Source organism: Aquarana catesbeiana, linkage group LG01 (genome assembly GCF_042186555.1).
Source record: "Aquarana catesbeiana isolate 2022-GZ linkage group LG01, ASM4218655v1, whole genome shotgun sequence".
NCBI classification, from domain to species: domain Eukaryota; kingdom Metazoa; phylum Chordata; class Amphibia; order Anura; family Ranidae; genus Aquarana; species Aquarana catesbeiana.
In genome coordinates this window covers 69,102,533-69,120,933 of record NC_133324.1, presented here as the reverse complement: position 1 = coordinate 69,120,933, position 18,401 = coordinate 69,102,533, and the positions used below count along the sequence as shown (strand labels likewise).

At 45.5% G+C, this 18,401-nt stretch overlaps 1 protein-coding gene across 1 annotated transcript in view; it reads right to left on the bottom strand.

Moving 5' to 3' along the window:
- Positions 1-3,565: 3,565 nt before the first annotated feature.
- The window catches only part of LOC141131994 (uncharacterized), a 52,377-nt gene continuing 37,541 nt past the window's right edge, over positions 3,566-18,401 (bottom strand). Inside the window, exon 10 of the mRNA XM_073619909.1 lies at positions 3,566-9,094. Within this exon, the coding sequence (XP_073476010.1) occupies positions 4,157-9,094 (4,938 nt within the window). The 3' untranslated portion in view covers positions 3,566-4,156. The remainder of the gene's footprint in view (positions 9,095-18,401) is intronic.

The window sequence follows — 18,401 nt, the reverse complement described above, 5'->3', positions numbered from 1 at the left end:
GAGAGGACACTCAGCAGCTGTTTTCACATCTGGACACTGGAGCTCTAGTGTGGGACACAAGAACACCATTTTTATTAGGGGGGGCCACACAGGTGCTCCAGTGTATACTATATACTCTGGAAGAAGGTGAAATCCACCCAACACAAGCTGAGCAGGAGGATGAAGACGTGGTGGAACTAGTCACCACAACAGGTGAGTGTCTGCGACCACAGGCTCAGATAAGAGATGGATGGCGGCATTTTTTTGAAACCTAATTTATTTTGGGGTTCCTCTCTTTTTAGGTGATCGTGAGGTTGTGGATGAAGATCCTTTCACATCCGAAAGTGCCCAGATCCTGATCGGGGAGATCATGGGGTGTAATTTACAATTGGAAAACATCAAGCAAAACATCAATGATGTTATGCCAAAATATAAAAACATCATTGATGTTTTGGGGCGAGTTTAAAACCCCTCCAAATCACTTTCTTCTTTTGTCTGCTACAATGTGCGAAATGTTTTTGTGATTTTTCCCAAAGCCAAATTTGGAGGATGCACACAGTGTGCCAACGTGCTATCTGCCATCACGGGAGATCAATGGACGCGTTTTGGGGGTGCAACCCCTTCCTCAATAATAAAGTAGCGGTGAGGAAGGGCTTTCTCCCCCAAAACACGTCCCTTCATCCCCCGTGATGGCAGATAGCACATGTTGACATTGTGAAATTTGTGTGCATCTTCCAAATTTAGCTTTTCCTGGGGTGATTTCACCCCATCTGAACGCTATATCAAACACAGTTCCTAAATACTCATGTCTGATATTGCCTTCCAGTTCTACCAAATGTGAACTTTGTAAGATCAAGATTTGTGTCTTTCTTGTGGGTTTTACACAGGCCTGTTTTCTATAAAATGGACATTTTGATTTTGGATAATGACACCACAAAAATTGTTATACAACAAACATGTTGGTTTGTCAGAAAAACCTTTGGTAAATGCACATGTGATTGTGCAGGTATTAAAAAGATTGTTCATCAAGAATGTGTGGATTATTGTCTCAACGCTACAACACTTTTGGGGTGATGTAATTGTTGTTTTCTGAGAAAATGGGGGTAATTTCCTAAGGGCAAATCCACTTTGCACTACAAGTGCAGTTTCAGTGCAGTTGCAAGTGCACTTGTAGTGAAAAGTGTCTTTGCATTTAGTAAATAACAGCCAACGGTGCTTTGTATAAGGTTACACAATCACGACATTTTCTGGACTCCACACATTTCTATCAGGGTCAGCTAAAACAAACACAAGCAGTAAATGTCCACAGAGAAGAGCCTGGGGGGTGATGCCTGTCAAGAACTTGAGGTCCTGCAGGCTTCTCCCTGTGGCCAAATACCGCAAGGTAGCGACCAACCTCTGCTCCGGAGTGATGGCTTGCCTCATGCAGGTATCCTGCCTGCTAATATAGGGGGTCAGCGAAGCCAACAAACGGTGAAATACGGGGTCCGTCATCCTGAGAAAGTTCCTGAAATCATCAGGATTATTCTCACGGATCTCACGGAGCAAAGGCATATGAGAGAACTGGTCACGCTGAAGCAACCAATTCTTGGTCCATGAACTCCTCCCCACCCTGTTCATGGACTGGACTTGTGTCAAGGTCAGGACCCCAACACCAAGCCCCCGCACAGCACGAACTCTACGAGGAGTACGCATACGAAACATGGCTAGAAAACGGTCGGCTGCTCAGAACGAAGTAAAAGAACGCACTGAAGAACAGCAAGGCCTGTGAAGAGCGACCTGAAAAACAGCAACGAGCAGGCAAGATCACACAGAAAACTCCGATACGAACTGACTGCACGCACTGAAGAGCAGATACAAACCCACAAGCACAAACTGAACGGCAGAAAAAGATCTGAAAGCCACGAGTCTGAAAAAGCGCGAATCGTCTCTCACCAAACTTTTACTAACACGAGATTAGCAAAAGGATCCCAAAGGGTGCCGCGCTTGGTTCTGAACCGGCCTTTTCTAGTCTCGTCGTACGTGGTGTACGTGACAGCGTGGTTGTCGATCGGAAATTCCGACAACTTTGTGCGACCGTGTGTAGGCAAAACAAGTTTGAGCCAACATCCGTCGGAAAAAATCCTAGGATTTTGTTGTCGGAATGTCCGAACAAAGTCCGACCGTGTGTACGCCCTATTATAGTTGTCCTGTGGACAGATTCTCCCACCTGAGCTGTGGATCTCTGCAGCTCCTCCAGAGTTACCATGGGCCTCTTGGCTGCTTCTCTGATTAATGCTCTCCTTGCCCGGCCTGTCAGTTTAGGTGGACGGCCATGTCTTGGTAGGTTTGCAGTTGTGCCATACTATTGCCATTTTTGGATGATGGATTGAACAGTGCTCTGTGAGATGTTCACCGCTTGGGATATTTTCTTATAACCTTTGCAGCGGCAGCCATTGGCTCCCACTGCTGTCAATCAAATATAATGACGTGGGCGCCGGGGGGGCGGCTCCTGCTTTCTGTGTCAATTTACCCAGAAGCAGCACTCGGGAGCGCGCCTACACGGGTGTCCCTAAGGAGAGCGCTTCTCCAAGGAGCACTCCAGAAGAGGAGGAGCTACCAGCGCCGCTGAGGGACCCCAGAAGAGAAGGATCGGGGCCACTCTGTGCTTAACCAACTGCACACAGGAGGTAAGTATGATATGTTTGCGATTTAAAAAAAAAAAAACCTTTAGCAACCCTTTAAACTTCTCCCTGACTTTATTCCTGACCTGTGTGTTCCTTGGCCTTCATGATGCTCTTTGTTCACTAAGGTTCTCTAACAAATCTCTGAGGGCTTCACAGAACAGCTGTATTTATACTGAGTTTAAATTACACACAGGTGGACACTATTTACTAATTAGGTAACTTCTGAAGGCACTTGGCTCCACTAGATTTTAGTTAGACCCCTTTCACACTGGGGCGGTTTGCAGGCGGTATTGCGCTAAAAATACCGCCTGCAAACCGCCCCTAAACAGCCTCCGCTGTTTGTTCAGTGTGAAAGCCCAAGGGCTTTCACACTGAAGCGGTGCGCAGGCAGAGCAGTGAAAAAAGTCCTGCAAACCGCTTTTTTGGAGCGGTGAAGGAGCGGTGTATTCACCGCTCCTTCACCGCTCCTGCCCATTGAAATCAATGGGACAGCGTGGCTATACCGCGGCAATACCGCGGCTATAGCCGCGCTGTACGAAGGATTTTAACCCTTTTTCGGCCGCCAGCAGGGGTTAAAACCGCACCCCTAGTGGCCGAATACCGCTGCAAGAACGACGGTACAGCAGCGCTAAAAATAGCGCTGTTGTACCGCCGACGCCCCCCCCGCCCCAGTGTGAAAGGGGCCTTAGGGGTATCAAAGAAAAGGGGGCTGAATACAAATGCACGCCACACTTTGCAGATATTTATTTGTAAAAAAATGTGAAAACCATTTATAATTTTCCTTCCACTTCACAATTATGTGCCACTTTGTGTTGGTCTATCACATAAAATCGGAAAGTAAACAAATAGGGTTACATAGGGATTTTCGCTCAGTAAAAGTCTGCTCAGTCTGATTAAAAACAATACACTTTCTTTGTGGCTTGGTAATTTTATTTTAGTTGTTCAACAAAAGTAGTGAATGCAATGTCTATAATACAGATAGTCAACAGAGGGCAGACCTACACATCTGCATATAAAATACAAATATAAAATACAGAACATTAATTATATACAAAATGTGAAAAGGACATAAAAAAGTGTAAACAATAAAATAATAACTACCATTGCGTATTCACCAAACTTTTAATATAGTTTGCATGCAATGTGCAATTTGTTTTTTAAGTTTTAAGAGTGGGGAAGGTTTAGGACCTCTGTCATATTTGTGTTGATATCTGTAACTCCAATAGGGAGATTGCTCCTTATTTCCTGTCCTGGTGACCATGCATGTCAGACACTCCCCATTGGGACACATGCAGCAATAAGGAAAACATTCTAATCCTTCCTCACTCTGCTTAAAAAATGTGATTATATTGCTAACAATCTCTTTCCAGAACAAGGGGTTACTGAATTCATCAGGTACCTTTGTAGGTGTAGTGAGTGTTGCAAACACCCGGCTACTGCGAAATATATACTGCTAAGAAGGAAAGTCTTTTTTTTTTCAGTTTTAGAATTCAGGGCTAGAAGTTATGAGGTTAGTAAGGATAAATATAATTAGGATAATCAGGATAATAAGGATAATCAGGCTCAGAAATACTGACAATTGGAATTGCTATTGTAACTTCAGGAGTTGGAGGTGAAACTGTTGCAGGGGATGTTGTGGGAGGAGCTGCTGTAGTAGTTAGTGTTAAAGTAGTCAACTGTGTTGTTGAGGGGATTATTGTGGTGGTAACAGGTGTTGTTGTAGCTGTGGTGGTGACTGTTGTGGTAGTTGGTGGTACTGTAGTCGCCTCTGTTGTTGTGGGAATTGTTGTGGTTATGACGGGTGTTGTTGTAGGGGCAGTTGTACTAGTTGGTGTTTCTGTAGTAGTCTCTGTTGTTGAGGGGATTGTTGTGGTGGTAACAGGTGTTGTTGTAGCTGTGGTGGTGTCTGTTGTGGTAGTTGGTGGTACTGTAGTCACCTCTGTTGTTGTGGGAATTTTTGTGGTTATGACGGGTGTTGTTGTAGGGGCAGTTGTACTAGTTGGTGTTTCTGTAGTAGTCTCTGTTGTTGAGGGGATTGTTGTGGTGGTAACAGGTGTTGTTGTAGCTGTGGTGGTGACTGTTGTGGTAGTTGGTGGTACTGTAGTCACCTCTGTTGTTGTGGGAATTGTTATGGTTATGACGGGTGTTGTTGTAGGGGCAGTTGTACTGGTTGGTGTTTCTGTAGTAGTCTGTGTTGTTGAGGGGATTGTTGTGGTGGTAACAGGTGTTGTTGTAGCTGTGGTGGTGTCTGTTGTGGTAGTTGGTGGTACTGTAGTCACCTCTGTTGTTGTGGGAATTGTTGTGGTTATGACGGGTGTTGTTGTAGGGGCAGTTGTACTAGTTGGTGTTTCTGTAGTAGTCTGTGTTGTTGAGGGGATTGTTGTGGTGGTAACAGGTGTTGTAGCTGTGGTGGTGTCTGTTGTGGTAGTTGGTGGTACTGTAGTCACCTCTGTTGTTGTGGGAATTGTTGTGGTTATGACGGGTGTTGTTGTAGGGGCAGTTGTACTAGTTGGTGTTTCTGTAGTAGTCTGTGTTGTTGAGGGGATTGTTGTGGTGGTAACAGGTGTTGTTGTAGCTGTGGTGGTGTCTGTTGTGGTAGTTGGTGGTACTGTAGTCACCTCTGTTGTTGTGGGAATTGTTGTGGTTATGATGGGTGTTGTTGTAGGGGCAGTTGTACTAGTTGGTGTTTCTGTAGTAGTCTCTGTTGTTGAGGGGATTGTTGTGGTGGTAACAGGTGTTGTTGTAGCTGTGGTGGTGACTGTTGTGGTAGTTGGTGGTACTGTAGTCACCTCTGTTGTTGTGGGAATTGTTGTGGTTATGACGGGTGTTGTTGTAGGGGCAGTTGTACTAGTTGGTGTTTCTGTAGTAGTCTGTGTTGTTGAGGGGATTGTTGTGGTGGTAACAGGTGTTGTTGTAGTTGTGGTGGGGACTGTTGTGGTAGTTGGTGGTACTGTAGTCACCTCTGTTGTTGTGGGAATTGTTGTGGTTATGACAGGTGTTGTTGTAGGGACAGTTGTACTAGTTGGTGTTTCTGTAGTAGTCTGTGTTGTTGAGGGGATTTTTGTGGTGGTAACAGGTGTTGTTGTAACTGTGGTGGTGTCTGTTGTGGTAGTTGGTGGTACTGTAGTCACCTCTGTTGTTGTGGGAATTGTTGTGGTTATGACGGGTGTTGTTGTAGGGGCAGTTGTACTAGTTGGTGTTTCTGTAGTAATCTCTGTTGTTGAGGGGATTGTTGTGGTGGTAACAGGTGTTGTTGTAACTGTGGTGGTGACTGTTGTGGTAGCTGGTGGTACTGTAGTCACCTCTGTTGTTGTGGGAATTGTTGTGGTTATGACGGGTGTTGTTGTAGGGGCAGTTGTACTAGTTGGTGTTTCTGTAGTAGTCTGTGTTGTTGAGGGGATTGTTGTGGTGGTAACAGGTGTTGTTGTAGCTGTGGTGGTGTCTGTTGTGGTAGTTGGTGGTACTGTAGTCACCTCTGTTGTTGTGGGAATTGTTGTGGTTATGACGGGTGTTGTTGTAGGGGCAGTTGTACTAGTTGGTGTTTCTGTAGTAGTCTCTGTTGTTGAGGGGATTGTTGTGGTGGTAACAGGTGTTGTTGTAGCTGTGGTGGTGTCTGTTGTGGTAGTTGGTGGTACTGTAGTCACCTCTGTTGTTGTGGGAATTGTTGTGGTTATGACGGGTGTTGTTGTAGGGGCAGTTGTACTAGTTGGTGTTTCTGTAGTAGTCTGTGTTGTTGAGGGGATTGTTGTGGTGGTAACAGGTGTTGTTGTAGCTGTGGTGGTGTCTGTTGTGGTAGTTGGTGGTACTGTAGTCACCTCTGTTGTTGTGGGAATTGTTGTGGTTATGATGGGTGTTGTTGTAGGGGCAGTTGTACTAGTTGGTGTTTCTGTAGTAGTCTCTGTTGTTGAGGGGATTGTTGTGGTGGTAACAGGTGTTGTTGTAGCTGTGGTGGTGACTGTTGTGGTAGTTGGTGGTACTGTAGTCACCTCTGTTGTTGTGGGAATTGTTGTGGTTATGACGGGTGTTGTTGTAGGGGCAGTTGTACTAGTTGGTGTTTCTGTAGTAGTCTGTGTTGTTGAGGGGATTGTTGTGGTGGTAACAGGTGTTGTTGTAGTTGTGGTGGGGACTGTTGTGGTAGTTGGTGGTACTGTAGTCACCTCTGTTGTTGTGGGAATTGTTGTGGTTATGACAGGTGTTGTTGTAGGGACAGTTGTACTAGTTGGTGTTTCTGTAGTAGTCTGTGTTGTTGAGGGGATTTTTGTGGTGGTAACAGGTGTTGTTGTAACTGTGGTGGTGTCTGTTGTGGTAGTTGGTGGTACTGTAGTCACCTCTGTTGTTGTGGGAATTGTTGTGGTTATGACGGGTGTTGTTGTAGGGGCAGTTGTACTAGTTGGTGTTTCTGTAGTAGTCTCTGTTGTTGAGGGGATTGTTGTGGTGGTAACAGGTGTTGTTGTAACTGTGGTGGTGACTGTTGTGGTAGCTGGTGGTACTGTAGTCACCTCTGTTGTTGTGGGAATTGTTGTGGTTATGACGGGTGTTGTTGTAGGGGCAGTTGTACTAGTTGGTGTTTCTGTAGTAGTCTGTGTTGTTGAGGGGATTGTTGTGGTGGTAACAGGTGTTGTTGTAGTTGTGGTGGGGACTGTTGTGGTAGTTGGTGGTACTGTAGTCACCTCTGTTGTTGTGGGAATTGTTGTGGTTATGACAGGTGTTGTTGTAGGGGCAGTTGTACTAGTTGGTGTTTCTGTAGTAGTCTGTGTTGTTGAGGGGATTGTTGTGGTGGTAACAGGTGTTGTTGTAGCTGTGGTGGTGACTGTTGTGGTAGTTGGTGGTACTGTAGTCACCTCTGTTGTTGTGGGAATTGTTGTGGTTATGACAGGTGTTGTTGTAGGGGCAGTTGTACTAGTTGGTGTTTCTGTAGTAGTTTGTGTTGTTGAGGGGATTGTTGTGGTGGTAACAGGTGTTGTTGTAGCTGTGGTGGTGACTGTTGTGGTAGTTGGTGGTACTGTAGTCACCTCTGTTGTTGTGGGAATTGTTGTGATTATGACAGGTGTTGTTGTAGGGGCAGTTGTACTAATTGGTGTTTCTGTAGTAGTCTGTGTTGTTGAGAGGATTGTTGTGGTGGTAACAGGTGTTGTTGTAGTTGTAGGGGGGACTGTTGTGGTAGTTGGTGGTACTGTAGTCACCTCTGTTGTTGTGGGAATTGTTGTGGTTGTGGCGGGAGTTGTTGTAGGGGCAGTTGTACTAGTTGGTGTTTCTGTAGTAGTCTGTGTTGTTGAGGGGATTGTTGTGGTGGTAACAGGTGTTGTTGTAGTTGTGGGGGGGACTGTTGTGGTAGTTGGTGGTACTGTAGTCACCTGTGTTGTTGTGGGAATTGTTGTGGTTATGACAGGTGTTGTTGTAGGGGCAGTTGTACTAGTTGGTGTTTCTGTAGTAGTCTGTGTTGTTGAGGGGATTGTTGTGGTGGTAACAGGTGTTGTTGTAGTTGTAGGGGGGACTGTTGTGGTAGTTGGTGGTACTGTAGTCACCTCTGTTGTTGTGGGAATTGTTGTGGTTATGACGGGTGTTGTTGTAGGGGCAGTTGTACTAGTTGGTGTTTCTGTAGTAGTCTGTGTTGTTGAGGGGATTGTTGTGGTGGTAACAGGTGTTGTAGCTGTGGTGGTGACTGTTGTGGTAGTTGGTGGTACTGTAGTCACCTCTGTTGTTGTGGGAATTGTTGTGGTTATGACAGGTGTTGTAGGGGCAGTTGTACTAGTTGGTGTTACTGTAGTAGTCTGTGTTGTTGAGGGGATGGTTGTGGTGGTAACAGGTGTTGTTGTAGCTGTGGTGGGGACTGTTGTGGTAGTTGGTGGTACTGTAGTCACCTCTGTTGTTGTGGGAATTGTTGTGGGGGCAGTAGTAGTAGTTGGTGTTACTGTAGTAGTCTGCATTGTTGATGGGATTGTTGTGGTGGTAACAGGTGTTGTTGAAGCTGTGGCGGGGACTGTTGTGGTAGTTGATGGTACTGTAGTTACCTGTGTTGTTGTGGGACTTGTGGTTATGACAGGTGTTGTTGTAGGGACAGTTGTACTAGTCTGTGTTACTGTAGTAGTCTGTGTTGTTGAGGGGATTGTTGTGGTGGTAACAGGTGTTGTTGTAGCTGTGGTGGTGACTGTTGTGGTAGTTGGTGGTACTGTAGTCACCTGTGTTGTTGTGGGAATTGTTGTGGTTATGACAGGTGTTGTTGTAGGGGCAGTTGTACTAGTTGGTGTTTCTGTAGTAGTTAGACTGGCTGATGTTGTCTTTGGAGTTCCAGGTTGCGCAATGCAAATATTTCCATAGTAAAATAAATAGGTAACATTATATCTGATAGCAGGAATTTGTCCTAAAACACTCTCGTTTTGATGGAAGAGCTCAGCAATGATGTTTGCTGGTATGGTGAGAAAGTAATAATCCATAAACAACATTTCTACCTAAAAGAAAAAAAAAAGATGTTACTTAGGCAACTTTGATGATGTCTTCAGAAAGTGCATTCACTGAGCTCTGCATAAGTGCAAGAAAATGGTGCAGAAGTCCCCAGTCTTCTTTGGAATGTACAAGTGCAGCTCAGTTTACATTCCAGCACAGTGCCTGTTTGCCGGAGTGAGTGCAATCCTACGCCAGCATGCGCAGGAGTGATGTCATTATGCACCAGCCAATGAAGTCAGCCAGCAGAAGAGGCCACAATGGCAAGGAAGGTAAGGTCAGTTTAGCTTCATTTTAAATAACAACAAAGAGAAATTCCCAGCTCAACTTACTAGCCAGCCTGCAACAAACAGAATTATCCTGTCTAACAGTTCACATTAAAAACAGGGGTTTAGTTTGCACACATTTGCAAATACATGAGCAAGATGCAGAGGCCACGTCACGGCATCCCAGTATTATCTGAATTCCTGACTTTATACATTTTGAGAGCCTCCATAGTACGAGTATGCCTTAACACAGATCTAAGCCTTAAAAGCATGACATTTAATTTGATACAGTGCTGTGCATCATTTTTTTTTCACCTTTTTTCATCCTTTTTCCGTGCCGCTGACCTCAGTACCCTGCTTCAGCCACATCCTGTCTACAATCACTCCAGCTTCAGCTGCAAAGCATACCTCAGGACTGGCTTCCTGATAACAGTAAGGGCTCATGCACACTTGCATCTCAAAGAAGCCCAAAGAAGCTCAAAAAAGCGGCTCCTACAGGCTTTTGAGCTTTTTTGAGCTCTAATTTTTTTCTCCCTGGAAACTTCCCTCCATGTTAGCCAATGTGTCCATGCACACTATGGCTTTTTCAGGAGGTTACAGGCTTATGCTCTTACAGGCAGAAACCCCCCACCCACCAAACTTGTGTTTTTGAGAGGAGCTTTCGCGCAGAAAAGACACTTAATCACTTGTCTACTGGGCACCTAATCCCCCTTCCTGCCCAGGCCAATTTTCAGCTTTCAGCGCTGTCACTCTTTGAATGACAATTGCGCGGTCATGCTGTACTGTACCCAAATTGAATTTTTATCATTTTTTTTCACACAAATAGAGCTTTCTTTTAGTGGTATTTATTCACTACTGGGGTTTTTATTTTTTGCTAAGCAAACAAAACCCCCCCCCCAAATGTTAAAAAAAAACAAAAAAAAAAAACAGTTTTCATAGTTATACAATTTTGCAAACAGGTAATTTTTCTCCTTCATTGATGTGCGCTGATGAGGCTGCACTGATGGGCACAGATAGGTGGCACTGATAGGTGGCACTGATGGGCACTGATAGGTGGCAATAAAGGGCACTAATAGGTGGCACTGATAGGTAGCACTGATAGGTGGCACTGATAGATGGCACTGATAGGCACTGGTAGGTGACACTGATAGGCAGCACTGATGATGAGGCAATGATGGGCACTGATTGGCAGCGCTGATCGGCACTGATAGGTGGCACTGATGGGCACAGATGAGGTGGTAGTGGTGGGCACTGATAGGTGGCATTTATAGGTGACACTAATAGGTGGCACTGATGGGCAGCACTGATGGGCATCACTGAAGCGCACTTATAGGTGGCACTGATAGGTAGCACTGATGGGCACTGGTAGGTGACACTGATAGGCAGCACTGATGATGAGGCACTGATGGGCACTGATTGGCAGCACTGATCGCCATTGATAGGTGGCATTGGTCGGCATTGGTAGGTGGCATTGGTGGGCATTGGTAAGTGGCACTGATAGCACTGATTTGCACTAGTAGATGGCACTGGTGGGCACAGATGGGGCGGCAGTGGCTCTCTGTGTTAGGGACCGATGTCCCTCTGACAGAAGCTGGTGATCGGTTACTGGCCGATTACTGGCTCTGTTTACATCACGTGATCAGCTGTCATTGGCTGACAGCTGATCACGTGGTAAGGGGTTGAGATCTGTTCCTGTGTGCTGTGTGAAGAGGGGTGTGTCCCTTTCCTCCAATTAGCTCTCAGAGCTCGCCTCACTGAGCTCTGCAGTGTGTAATTTTAGCTCTGTTTTCTAACAGCTCGGATAAGCTTTATAAATCCTGGACTTTGAATGGCCGTAGTGGAGAGAGGGCTGCAGATAAACAGGTACAACTTATGTAGAAGCTTTTGATTCATGCGTATGCAGCAATAACACTCGGTGGAGCTGCTGGTTTAAAGCGGGCTGTTACCATCACCTTCGTTACCTCTATTTCACCAGAACCAGGTCTAGGGTCCCATTGAGTTTAACACCAGACAATGTACACCGGACACTTGAGTATCTTTTCCAATGCTTTAATAAACGTAAATTGAAGGAAGTAGCAGGAAAGAGGTAGAAGGAAAGTTGCAGGGAAGTTCAAATACCTTTTCTTAGTGTAGTATTAGGAATTGAAAGCTTGTAGATGAATATACTCTCTCTGTAGAGTTGAATCTTTGCCCGCCTGGATAGGTTTCTCTCACTTGGCTAGCAGCCAGTACGCAGCACGAACAAAAGTCTCTGCCACAGACTTGATTGGAACGAAAACCTGCCAGGATGTAATGAACAGCAAACACAGCACTAGAACCTTTAAGCCGACCCAGCAGTACTATGTGGTAGGATTACTTTAGGATGCATCCTCCAACTGAGTCACCAGGCCCCTCTCTAGACCAGCACTCTGCATGATCCTTCAATGACGGGTCCTCCCCTGGGATCTTCTCAGTTGTCCAGCTTCTTCCCGTAGGACAGACAGCCCAGGACCATTCCTCTGCCGCTGTGGTAGGCCCCAGACAGGCTTCTGGGCCAACCCACACGCTGCAGCGGCGTGGGCCACCGGATCGGAGGACCACGAGTTAGTACTCTTAGCACATACCTGTCGACCAGGAGGGCCAGCAGGTGGAACGAAAAAAAACCCTAAAACATGGCGTCTGTCCCATAAATACCCTCTCCCAGAATGCAACTCGGAGGACCACCTCCACCGAGTTATCTCTGGGACAGAGGAGCACTCATACGCTTTAACGTGTTGCCTTTCCAACACCGACCCGTGGTGACAACAAAACCCACAGGCACAGTGTGAAACTACATGCAACTCAGCCAAGCTGGAACAGAAGCAAATCTGACTATGTATAAACAGATAACCCACTAAATTTACCTATCAGCAGTAGATTGAAAATCTACCAGCGCTACATACTCCCCCCACTACAATAGACGTTGTCCTCAACGTCTGTCAAAATAACTCCCAAGCCTGAGAGTAGGTATTTGAACTTAAAACTTGGATAAGGGCAAAGAAGAAGGAAAGACAGTATAGAGGTATTACAATTCCAACATTTATACAACAATATGTTCACATCCGCAAACAAAATCACATTATGATTGTCACAACCCCACTATCTATCTAGCTGAAAAGCCTAACAGCTTGATAGGAGATCCAATTGTTCCTGAAAAAAAAACAAAGTTAGACACACACTAAATATGTACAGTACCCTCAATAAACAGTTTAGGAGCAAAGTCTCATTCCAAAAGAAAAATGACACTCTCTTCCCATATATTTTTTCCTTTTAATGAAACGAACTGAAGCAACTTGAGAAGTCCATCCCTATTTTTAGACAAATCACATCCTTTCAATAAAGAAAATCCAGCTAGCAAAGAGTCTTTGGATTTAGAAACGCTGAGATGAACATTATCTCTTGACCACGAAGATCTCTAAACACTGACACTGTCTAACTATACACCCCAAAGTTCTTTGTTCATAATCACCAATAAAACCGAGGATCTGGCAATGTCAGTTTCTTTCCCAGTTTATCCATTGTGGTGATAAAGTATACAATATCATCTTTTCCGGGTCTGCAAATGACCACTTTGTCAGCATAGATGTGCCGACCATAGTTCCATTGTAGGAAACATCCACTGAAGCGTTCGTCCATGGCAACAGAACATCCAGTTTTCTGGAAAGGCTTAGGCACAGACAAATAGTCCCAAACAGCTTCACTGTACCACAGTTCCCGGTTGGCCTCAATTTCCTGCATAATGTCCTGAGTAACATAGGGAAACTCCAGACCATATTCTGTGGCAACACGTTTGTTAAGCACTCTCTGCAAACGTGCAAGTTTAGGCAAAGATCTATTTTTCCCCAAACCAGGAGGCACACAAGAGTTCAGTGATTTGCTTACCATAGACCCGACGGGTGTCGGAAGCAAATTAGCAACTTTAAACAATGTCTCCTTGGTAGTACTGTGCGGCTCCACACAAAGTGATGTCTTCCCAGAATCCATGGCTGTCCACTCTGAGAAAGTCAAGGCAGAAGCAACATCTTCGCCCTGAGCCCATAATAGTTCCTGTGACATTGTTTCAAACAAATCATCATCACCGGAGAGATCTGACATGGAATCTATCTCAGAATCTCTCAACTCTTCTGCTGGCAAATATTTACACAGAGTTCCAGATATGTTCCCCTCTGATCTCTCACCCGTTCCTGACGTGGACTTCTCCGGATCCATGTGTTTCTCCGGCTCCGTTTCAGGTAGTCTCTGGGGTAGACCTTGACCAGGGCCGCGGGAAGCCTTTACATATCCCACCTTCCTCTGGACAGGTGCAACGGGGATAGGTGTAGTAGACGTGGAAATGAAAGTGATGTCCGCTGATGAAGTTGTGACAGCGGTATCTCCCTCAGGAACACTCTCGGTGGCAACGGGCGAAATCACGGCCTGTCGTTCTCCAACAGCAATGGTAGCAGCTTCCACTGTGGCAATACCTGTAGCCCAGTCCACCCGATAAGCACGGTACGACATAGTAGGTTGCTCCACTATGAACAAATATTCTCCGCACTGCAAACAACGAACAATTGGACGGAGATGTATGGCCAGTCCTTCACACTTGTGGCAAAGCATGCCCAGCCCTTCAATATCTCCAATTGTGTAGAGAACAAACCTCCCCTGGGGTTCCAGACGAATGCCGATATCTGTCAGCAAGGTTCCGGTCAGCATAGCACTCGCAGCGGTACTCGTAGGGAACATATTAGGTCCCATAGTTGGCAGTATCAACGAAAAAGAAGACATGGCCACACTCTGATCTTCTCAGCACGATCACGAGGCCTCTCTTCTCCTCTAGCGCCAAACACACACACGCGTCCCACGCGGCAACAAGTAGGTTAGGCTCCTCCCACTTATTCTTCTGATCACGTAGCTCCCGGGCTTTTACTTCTCACCCACAGCCTACGCAGTCAGAAATAAAGTACTGCACTTTAACCCCTTCTTCTCTCCAAAAATTGACAAAGTCCAGAAATTTATTCCAACGCAAACTTCCGGTGAAATACTTCTCAGGGCTGCGGGAGGTTGACGGCTACCAAATCCCGGAGGAGCCCCCACATGTAGCAATAACTCTCAGTGGAGCTGCTGGTTTAAAGCGGGCTGTTACCATCACCTTCGTTACCTCTATTTCACCAGAACCGGGTCTGGGGTCCTGTTGAGTTTAACACCAGACAATGTAGGCACCGGACACTTGAGTATCTTTTCCAATGCTTTAATAAACGTAAATTGAAGGAAGTAGCAGGAAAGAGGTAGAAGGAAAGTTGCAGGGAAGTTCAAATACCTTTTCTTAGTGTAGTATTAGGAATTGGAAGCTTGTAGATGAATATACTTTCTCTGTAGAGTTGAATCTTTGCCCGCCTGGATAGGTTTCTCTCACTAACCTAGCAGCCAGTACGCAGCACGAAAAAAAAGTCTCTGCCACAGACTTGATTGGAACGAAACGATCCTCTGCCACAGGATGTAATGGTTTACGATGAACAGCAAACCAAACACAGCACTAGAACCTTTAAGCCGACCCGGCAGTACTATGGATTACTTTAGGATGCGTCCTCCAACTGAGTCACCAGGCCCCTCTCCAGACCATGTGAAAATAAAAAGTAGCGCATAGATTGTGCCAAAAGTGTTCAATCAAGAAAACAACTGAAAAAAACAAATATCCACAAAAAATAAACATAACAGTGAAAAAACTTATAAGTCTTTCAATATAGGTGAATAAAGTCCTATCAGTGAATGGGGAACAAATAACATGGAATGTCCCACTGAAAACCATGCGTGGATACGGGGAGGCAGATGTTATAACACGGGTGAATCAACAAATCGTCCCCAAGTTGTATCTCACAATGACATGCGACTTGGTAAAGATGGTGTGTAAGAAACTCTTACCAGATGCGATGGACTCCCTTGTCAGCGACAGGGAGTCACTCGAGCAGGTTGCCTCTCAGGGCCAGTGAACGGACATCACAGCTCTGCGAACCTTCTGGGTCAAACTCTGCGCGGATCTCCCGGGGCCGCCAGGTGGGTCCTCCCAAATGATGGCCGAGGTGCGGATCAGAGGGAACAGTGCGTCACGTACAAAAACTGGATTGAAGGCTGGTTGAATCTCTCAGTAGGTATGTGGAGAAAAAATAAACAAGCTCCACATAGTGTAGATGAGCAAAAATAGGATTTTTATTGCTAAAAACGCCAGATAACAATAAAATGTGATCACAGAGTATAAAATCAAAAATGGGCAACAAGAAGGATGCTGAAAGCGCCCAACGCGTTTCGATCAATGGATCGTCTACTGTGGCATACGGATGCGTCCTCCAACTGAGTCACCAGGCCCCTCTCCAGACCAGCACTCTACATGATCCTCCCATGACGGGTCCTCCCCTGGGATCTTCTCAGTTGTCCAGCTTCTTCCCGTAGGACAGACAGCCCAGGACCATTCCTCTGCCGCTGTGGTAGGCCCCAGACAGGCTTCTGGGCCCACCCACATGCTGCAGCGACGTGGGCCTCCCGATTGGAGGATCACGAGGTAGTACTCTTAGCACATACCTGTCAGCCAGGAGGGCCAGCAGGTGGAACAAAAAAACCCCCTAAAACATGGTGTCTGTCCCATAAATACCCTCTCCCAGAATGCAATTTGGAGGACCACCTCCACCGAGTTATCTGTGGGACAGAGGAGCACTCATACGCTTTAACGTGTTGCCTTTCCAACACTGACCCATGGTGACAACGACACCCACAGGCACAGTGTGAAACTACATGCAACTCAGCCAAGCTGGAACAGAGGCAAACCTGACTATGTATAAACAGATAACCCACTAAATTTAACTATCAGCAGTAGATTGAAAATCTACCAGCGCTACACATATATCACCTAAAGCCAGTCACTTCACTGGATATATGTAAGGGTTTACAACCACTTTGATGTACAGCATACACACAGAGGAAGGAGGAAGAGAATAGGCTAATGTACTGATCACACACAGTTGAAAACTAGCGACGAAGGGATTAATGGTCAGATGGGCACAAAAAGGGCGGTGAAAGGGTTAATATGCAGGTCACATAGAGACACCATGGAGATAGTATGTGTTGTACAGGAGGGGGGCATGAAAGTTTTTTTTAAAAAGGTCCCTGTGTCACTGAAACAAAATGAATGAATCTGCAGCTGGGACTGCTCATCCATTCATTCTTTCCCCATTCACAAGTACTCTGTTACCCTCTGTCCCCTATTGTGGGGGAAAGCAAAGGGATCAACACTATAAACAATACCATGTCATTGCTGTGACGACCAGTCACAGTGATCACATGGTACCCAACCCCTTGGATTGCTTTGTACAGAGTCTCTGTATATAAATGGCACTGGATAAATATAGGACCATGATCCACTGTTTAAAGAAATACCCTGAAAGAAAAGGGGGTTAACCAGACTTGGGTTCCATGGTGCACCCTCAAAGATCTAGGCAGACTAAACATATGGGTTATACAGTGAGCGAAAAAGGTATTTGATCCCCTGCTGATTTTGTACGTTTGCCCACTGATAAAGAAATGATCAATCTAATCTTAACAGTGAGAGACAGAATACCAAAATAAAAAATCCAGAAAACCGCTTTTGAAAAAAGTTATAAATTGATTTGCGATTAATGAGTGAAATAAGTATTTGACCTCTTTCGCAAAACATGACTTAGTACTTGGTGGCAAAACCCTTGTTGGCAATCACAGCGGTCAGATGTTTCTTGTAGTTGGCCACCAGGTCCAAGTCATGAAGGTTTTGAGGCTGACGTTTGGTAACTCAAACCTTCAACTCCCTCCACATATTTACTATGGCATTAAGGTCTGGAGACTGGCTAGGCCACTCCAGGACCTTAATGTGCTTCTTCTTGAGAAACTCCTTTATTGTCTTGGCTGTGTGTTTGGGGTCATTGTCATGCTGGAATACCTGTCCATGACCCATTTTCAATGCCCTCGCTGAGGGAAGGAGGTTCTCACCCAAGATTCGAAGGTACATGGCCCCGTCCATCGTCCCTTTTATATGGTAAAGTTGTCCTGTCCCCCAAAGCATAATGTTTCCACCTCCATGTTTGATAGTGGGGATGGTGTTCTTGGGGTCATAGGCAGCATTCCTCCTCCTCCTCCAAACATGGTCGAGTTGATGCCAAAGAGCTAAATTTTGGTCTCACCTGACCACAACACTTTCACCCAGTTCTCCTCTGAATCATTCAGATGTTCATTATCAAACTTCAGACGAGCTTGTACATGTGCTTTCTTGAGCAGACAGACCTTGTGGGCACTGCACGATTTCAATCCTTCATGGCGTAGTGTGTTACCAATTGTTTTCTTGGTGACTATGGTCCCAGCTACCTTGAGATCATTGACAAGATTCTCCCGTGTAGTTCTGGGCTGATTCCTCACCGTTCCTCATGATCATTGAAACTCCACGAGGTGAGATCTTGCATGAAGCCCCAGACCAAGGGAAATTGACAGTAATTTTGTGTTTCTTTCATTTGCGAATAATCACACCAATTGTTATGGCCCTCTCACCAAGCTACTTTGCGATGGTCTTGTAGCCCATTCCAGCCTTGTGTAGGTCTACAATCTTGTCCCTGACATCCTTGGACAGCTCTTTGGTCTTGGCCATGGAGAGATTGGAATCTGGTTGATTGATTTGCTTCTGTGGACAGGTCTCTTTTATACAGGTACCAAGCTGAGATTAAGAGCAGTCCCTTTAAGAGAGTGCTCCTAATCCCAGCTTGTTACCTGTATAGAAGACACCTGGGAGCCAGAAATCTTGCTGATTGAAAGGGGCATCAAATACTTATTTCACTCATTAAAATACAAATCAATTTATACCTTTTTTGAAATGCGTTTTTCTGGATATTTTTGTTGTTATTCTGTCTCTCACTGTTAAAATTATAGACTGATCATTTTGTTTGTCAGTGGGCAAACATACAAAATCAGCAGGGGATCAAATACTATTTTCCCTCATTGTTGCACTAGTAAGGCAGAAGAACACCTCCAATATCGCACC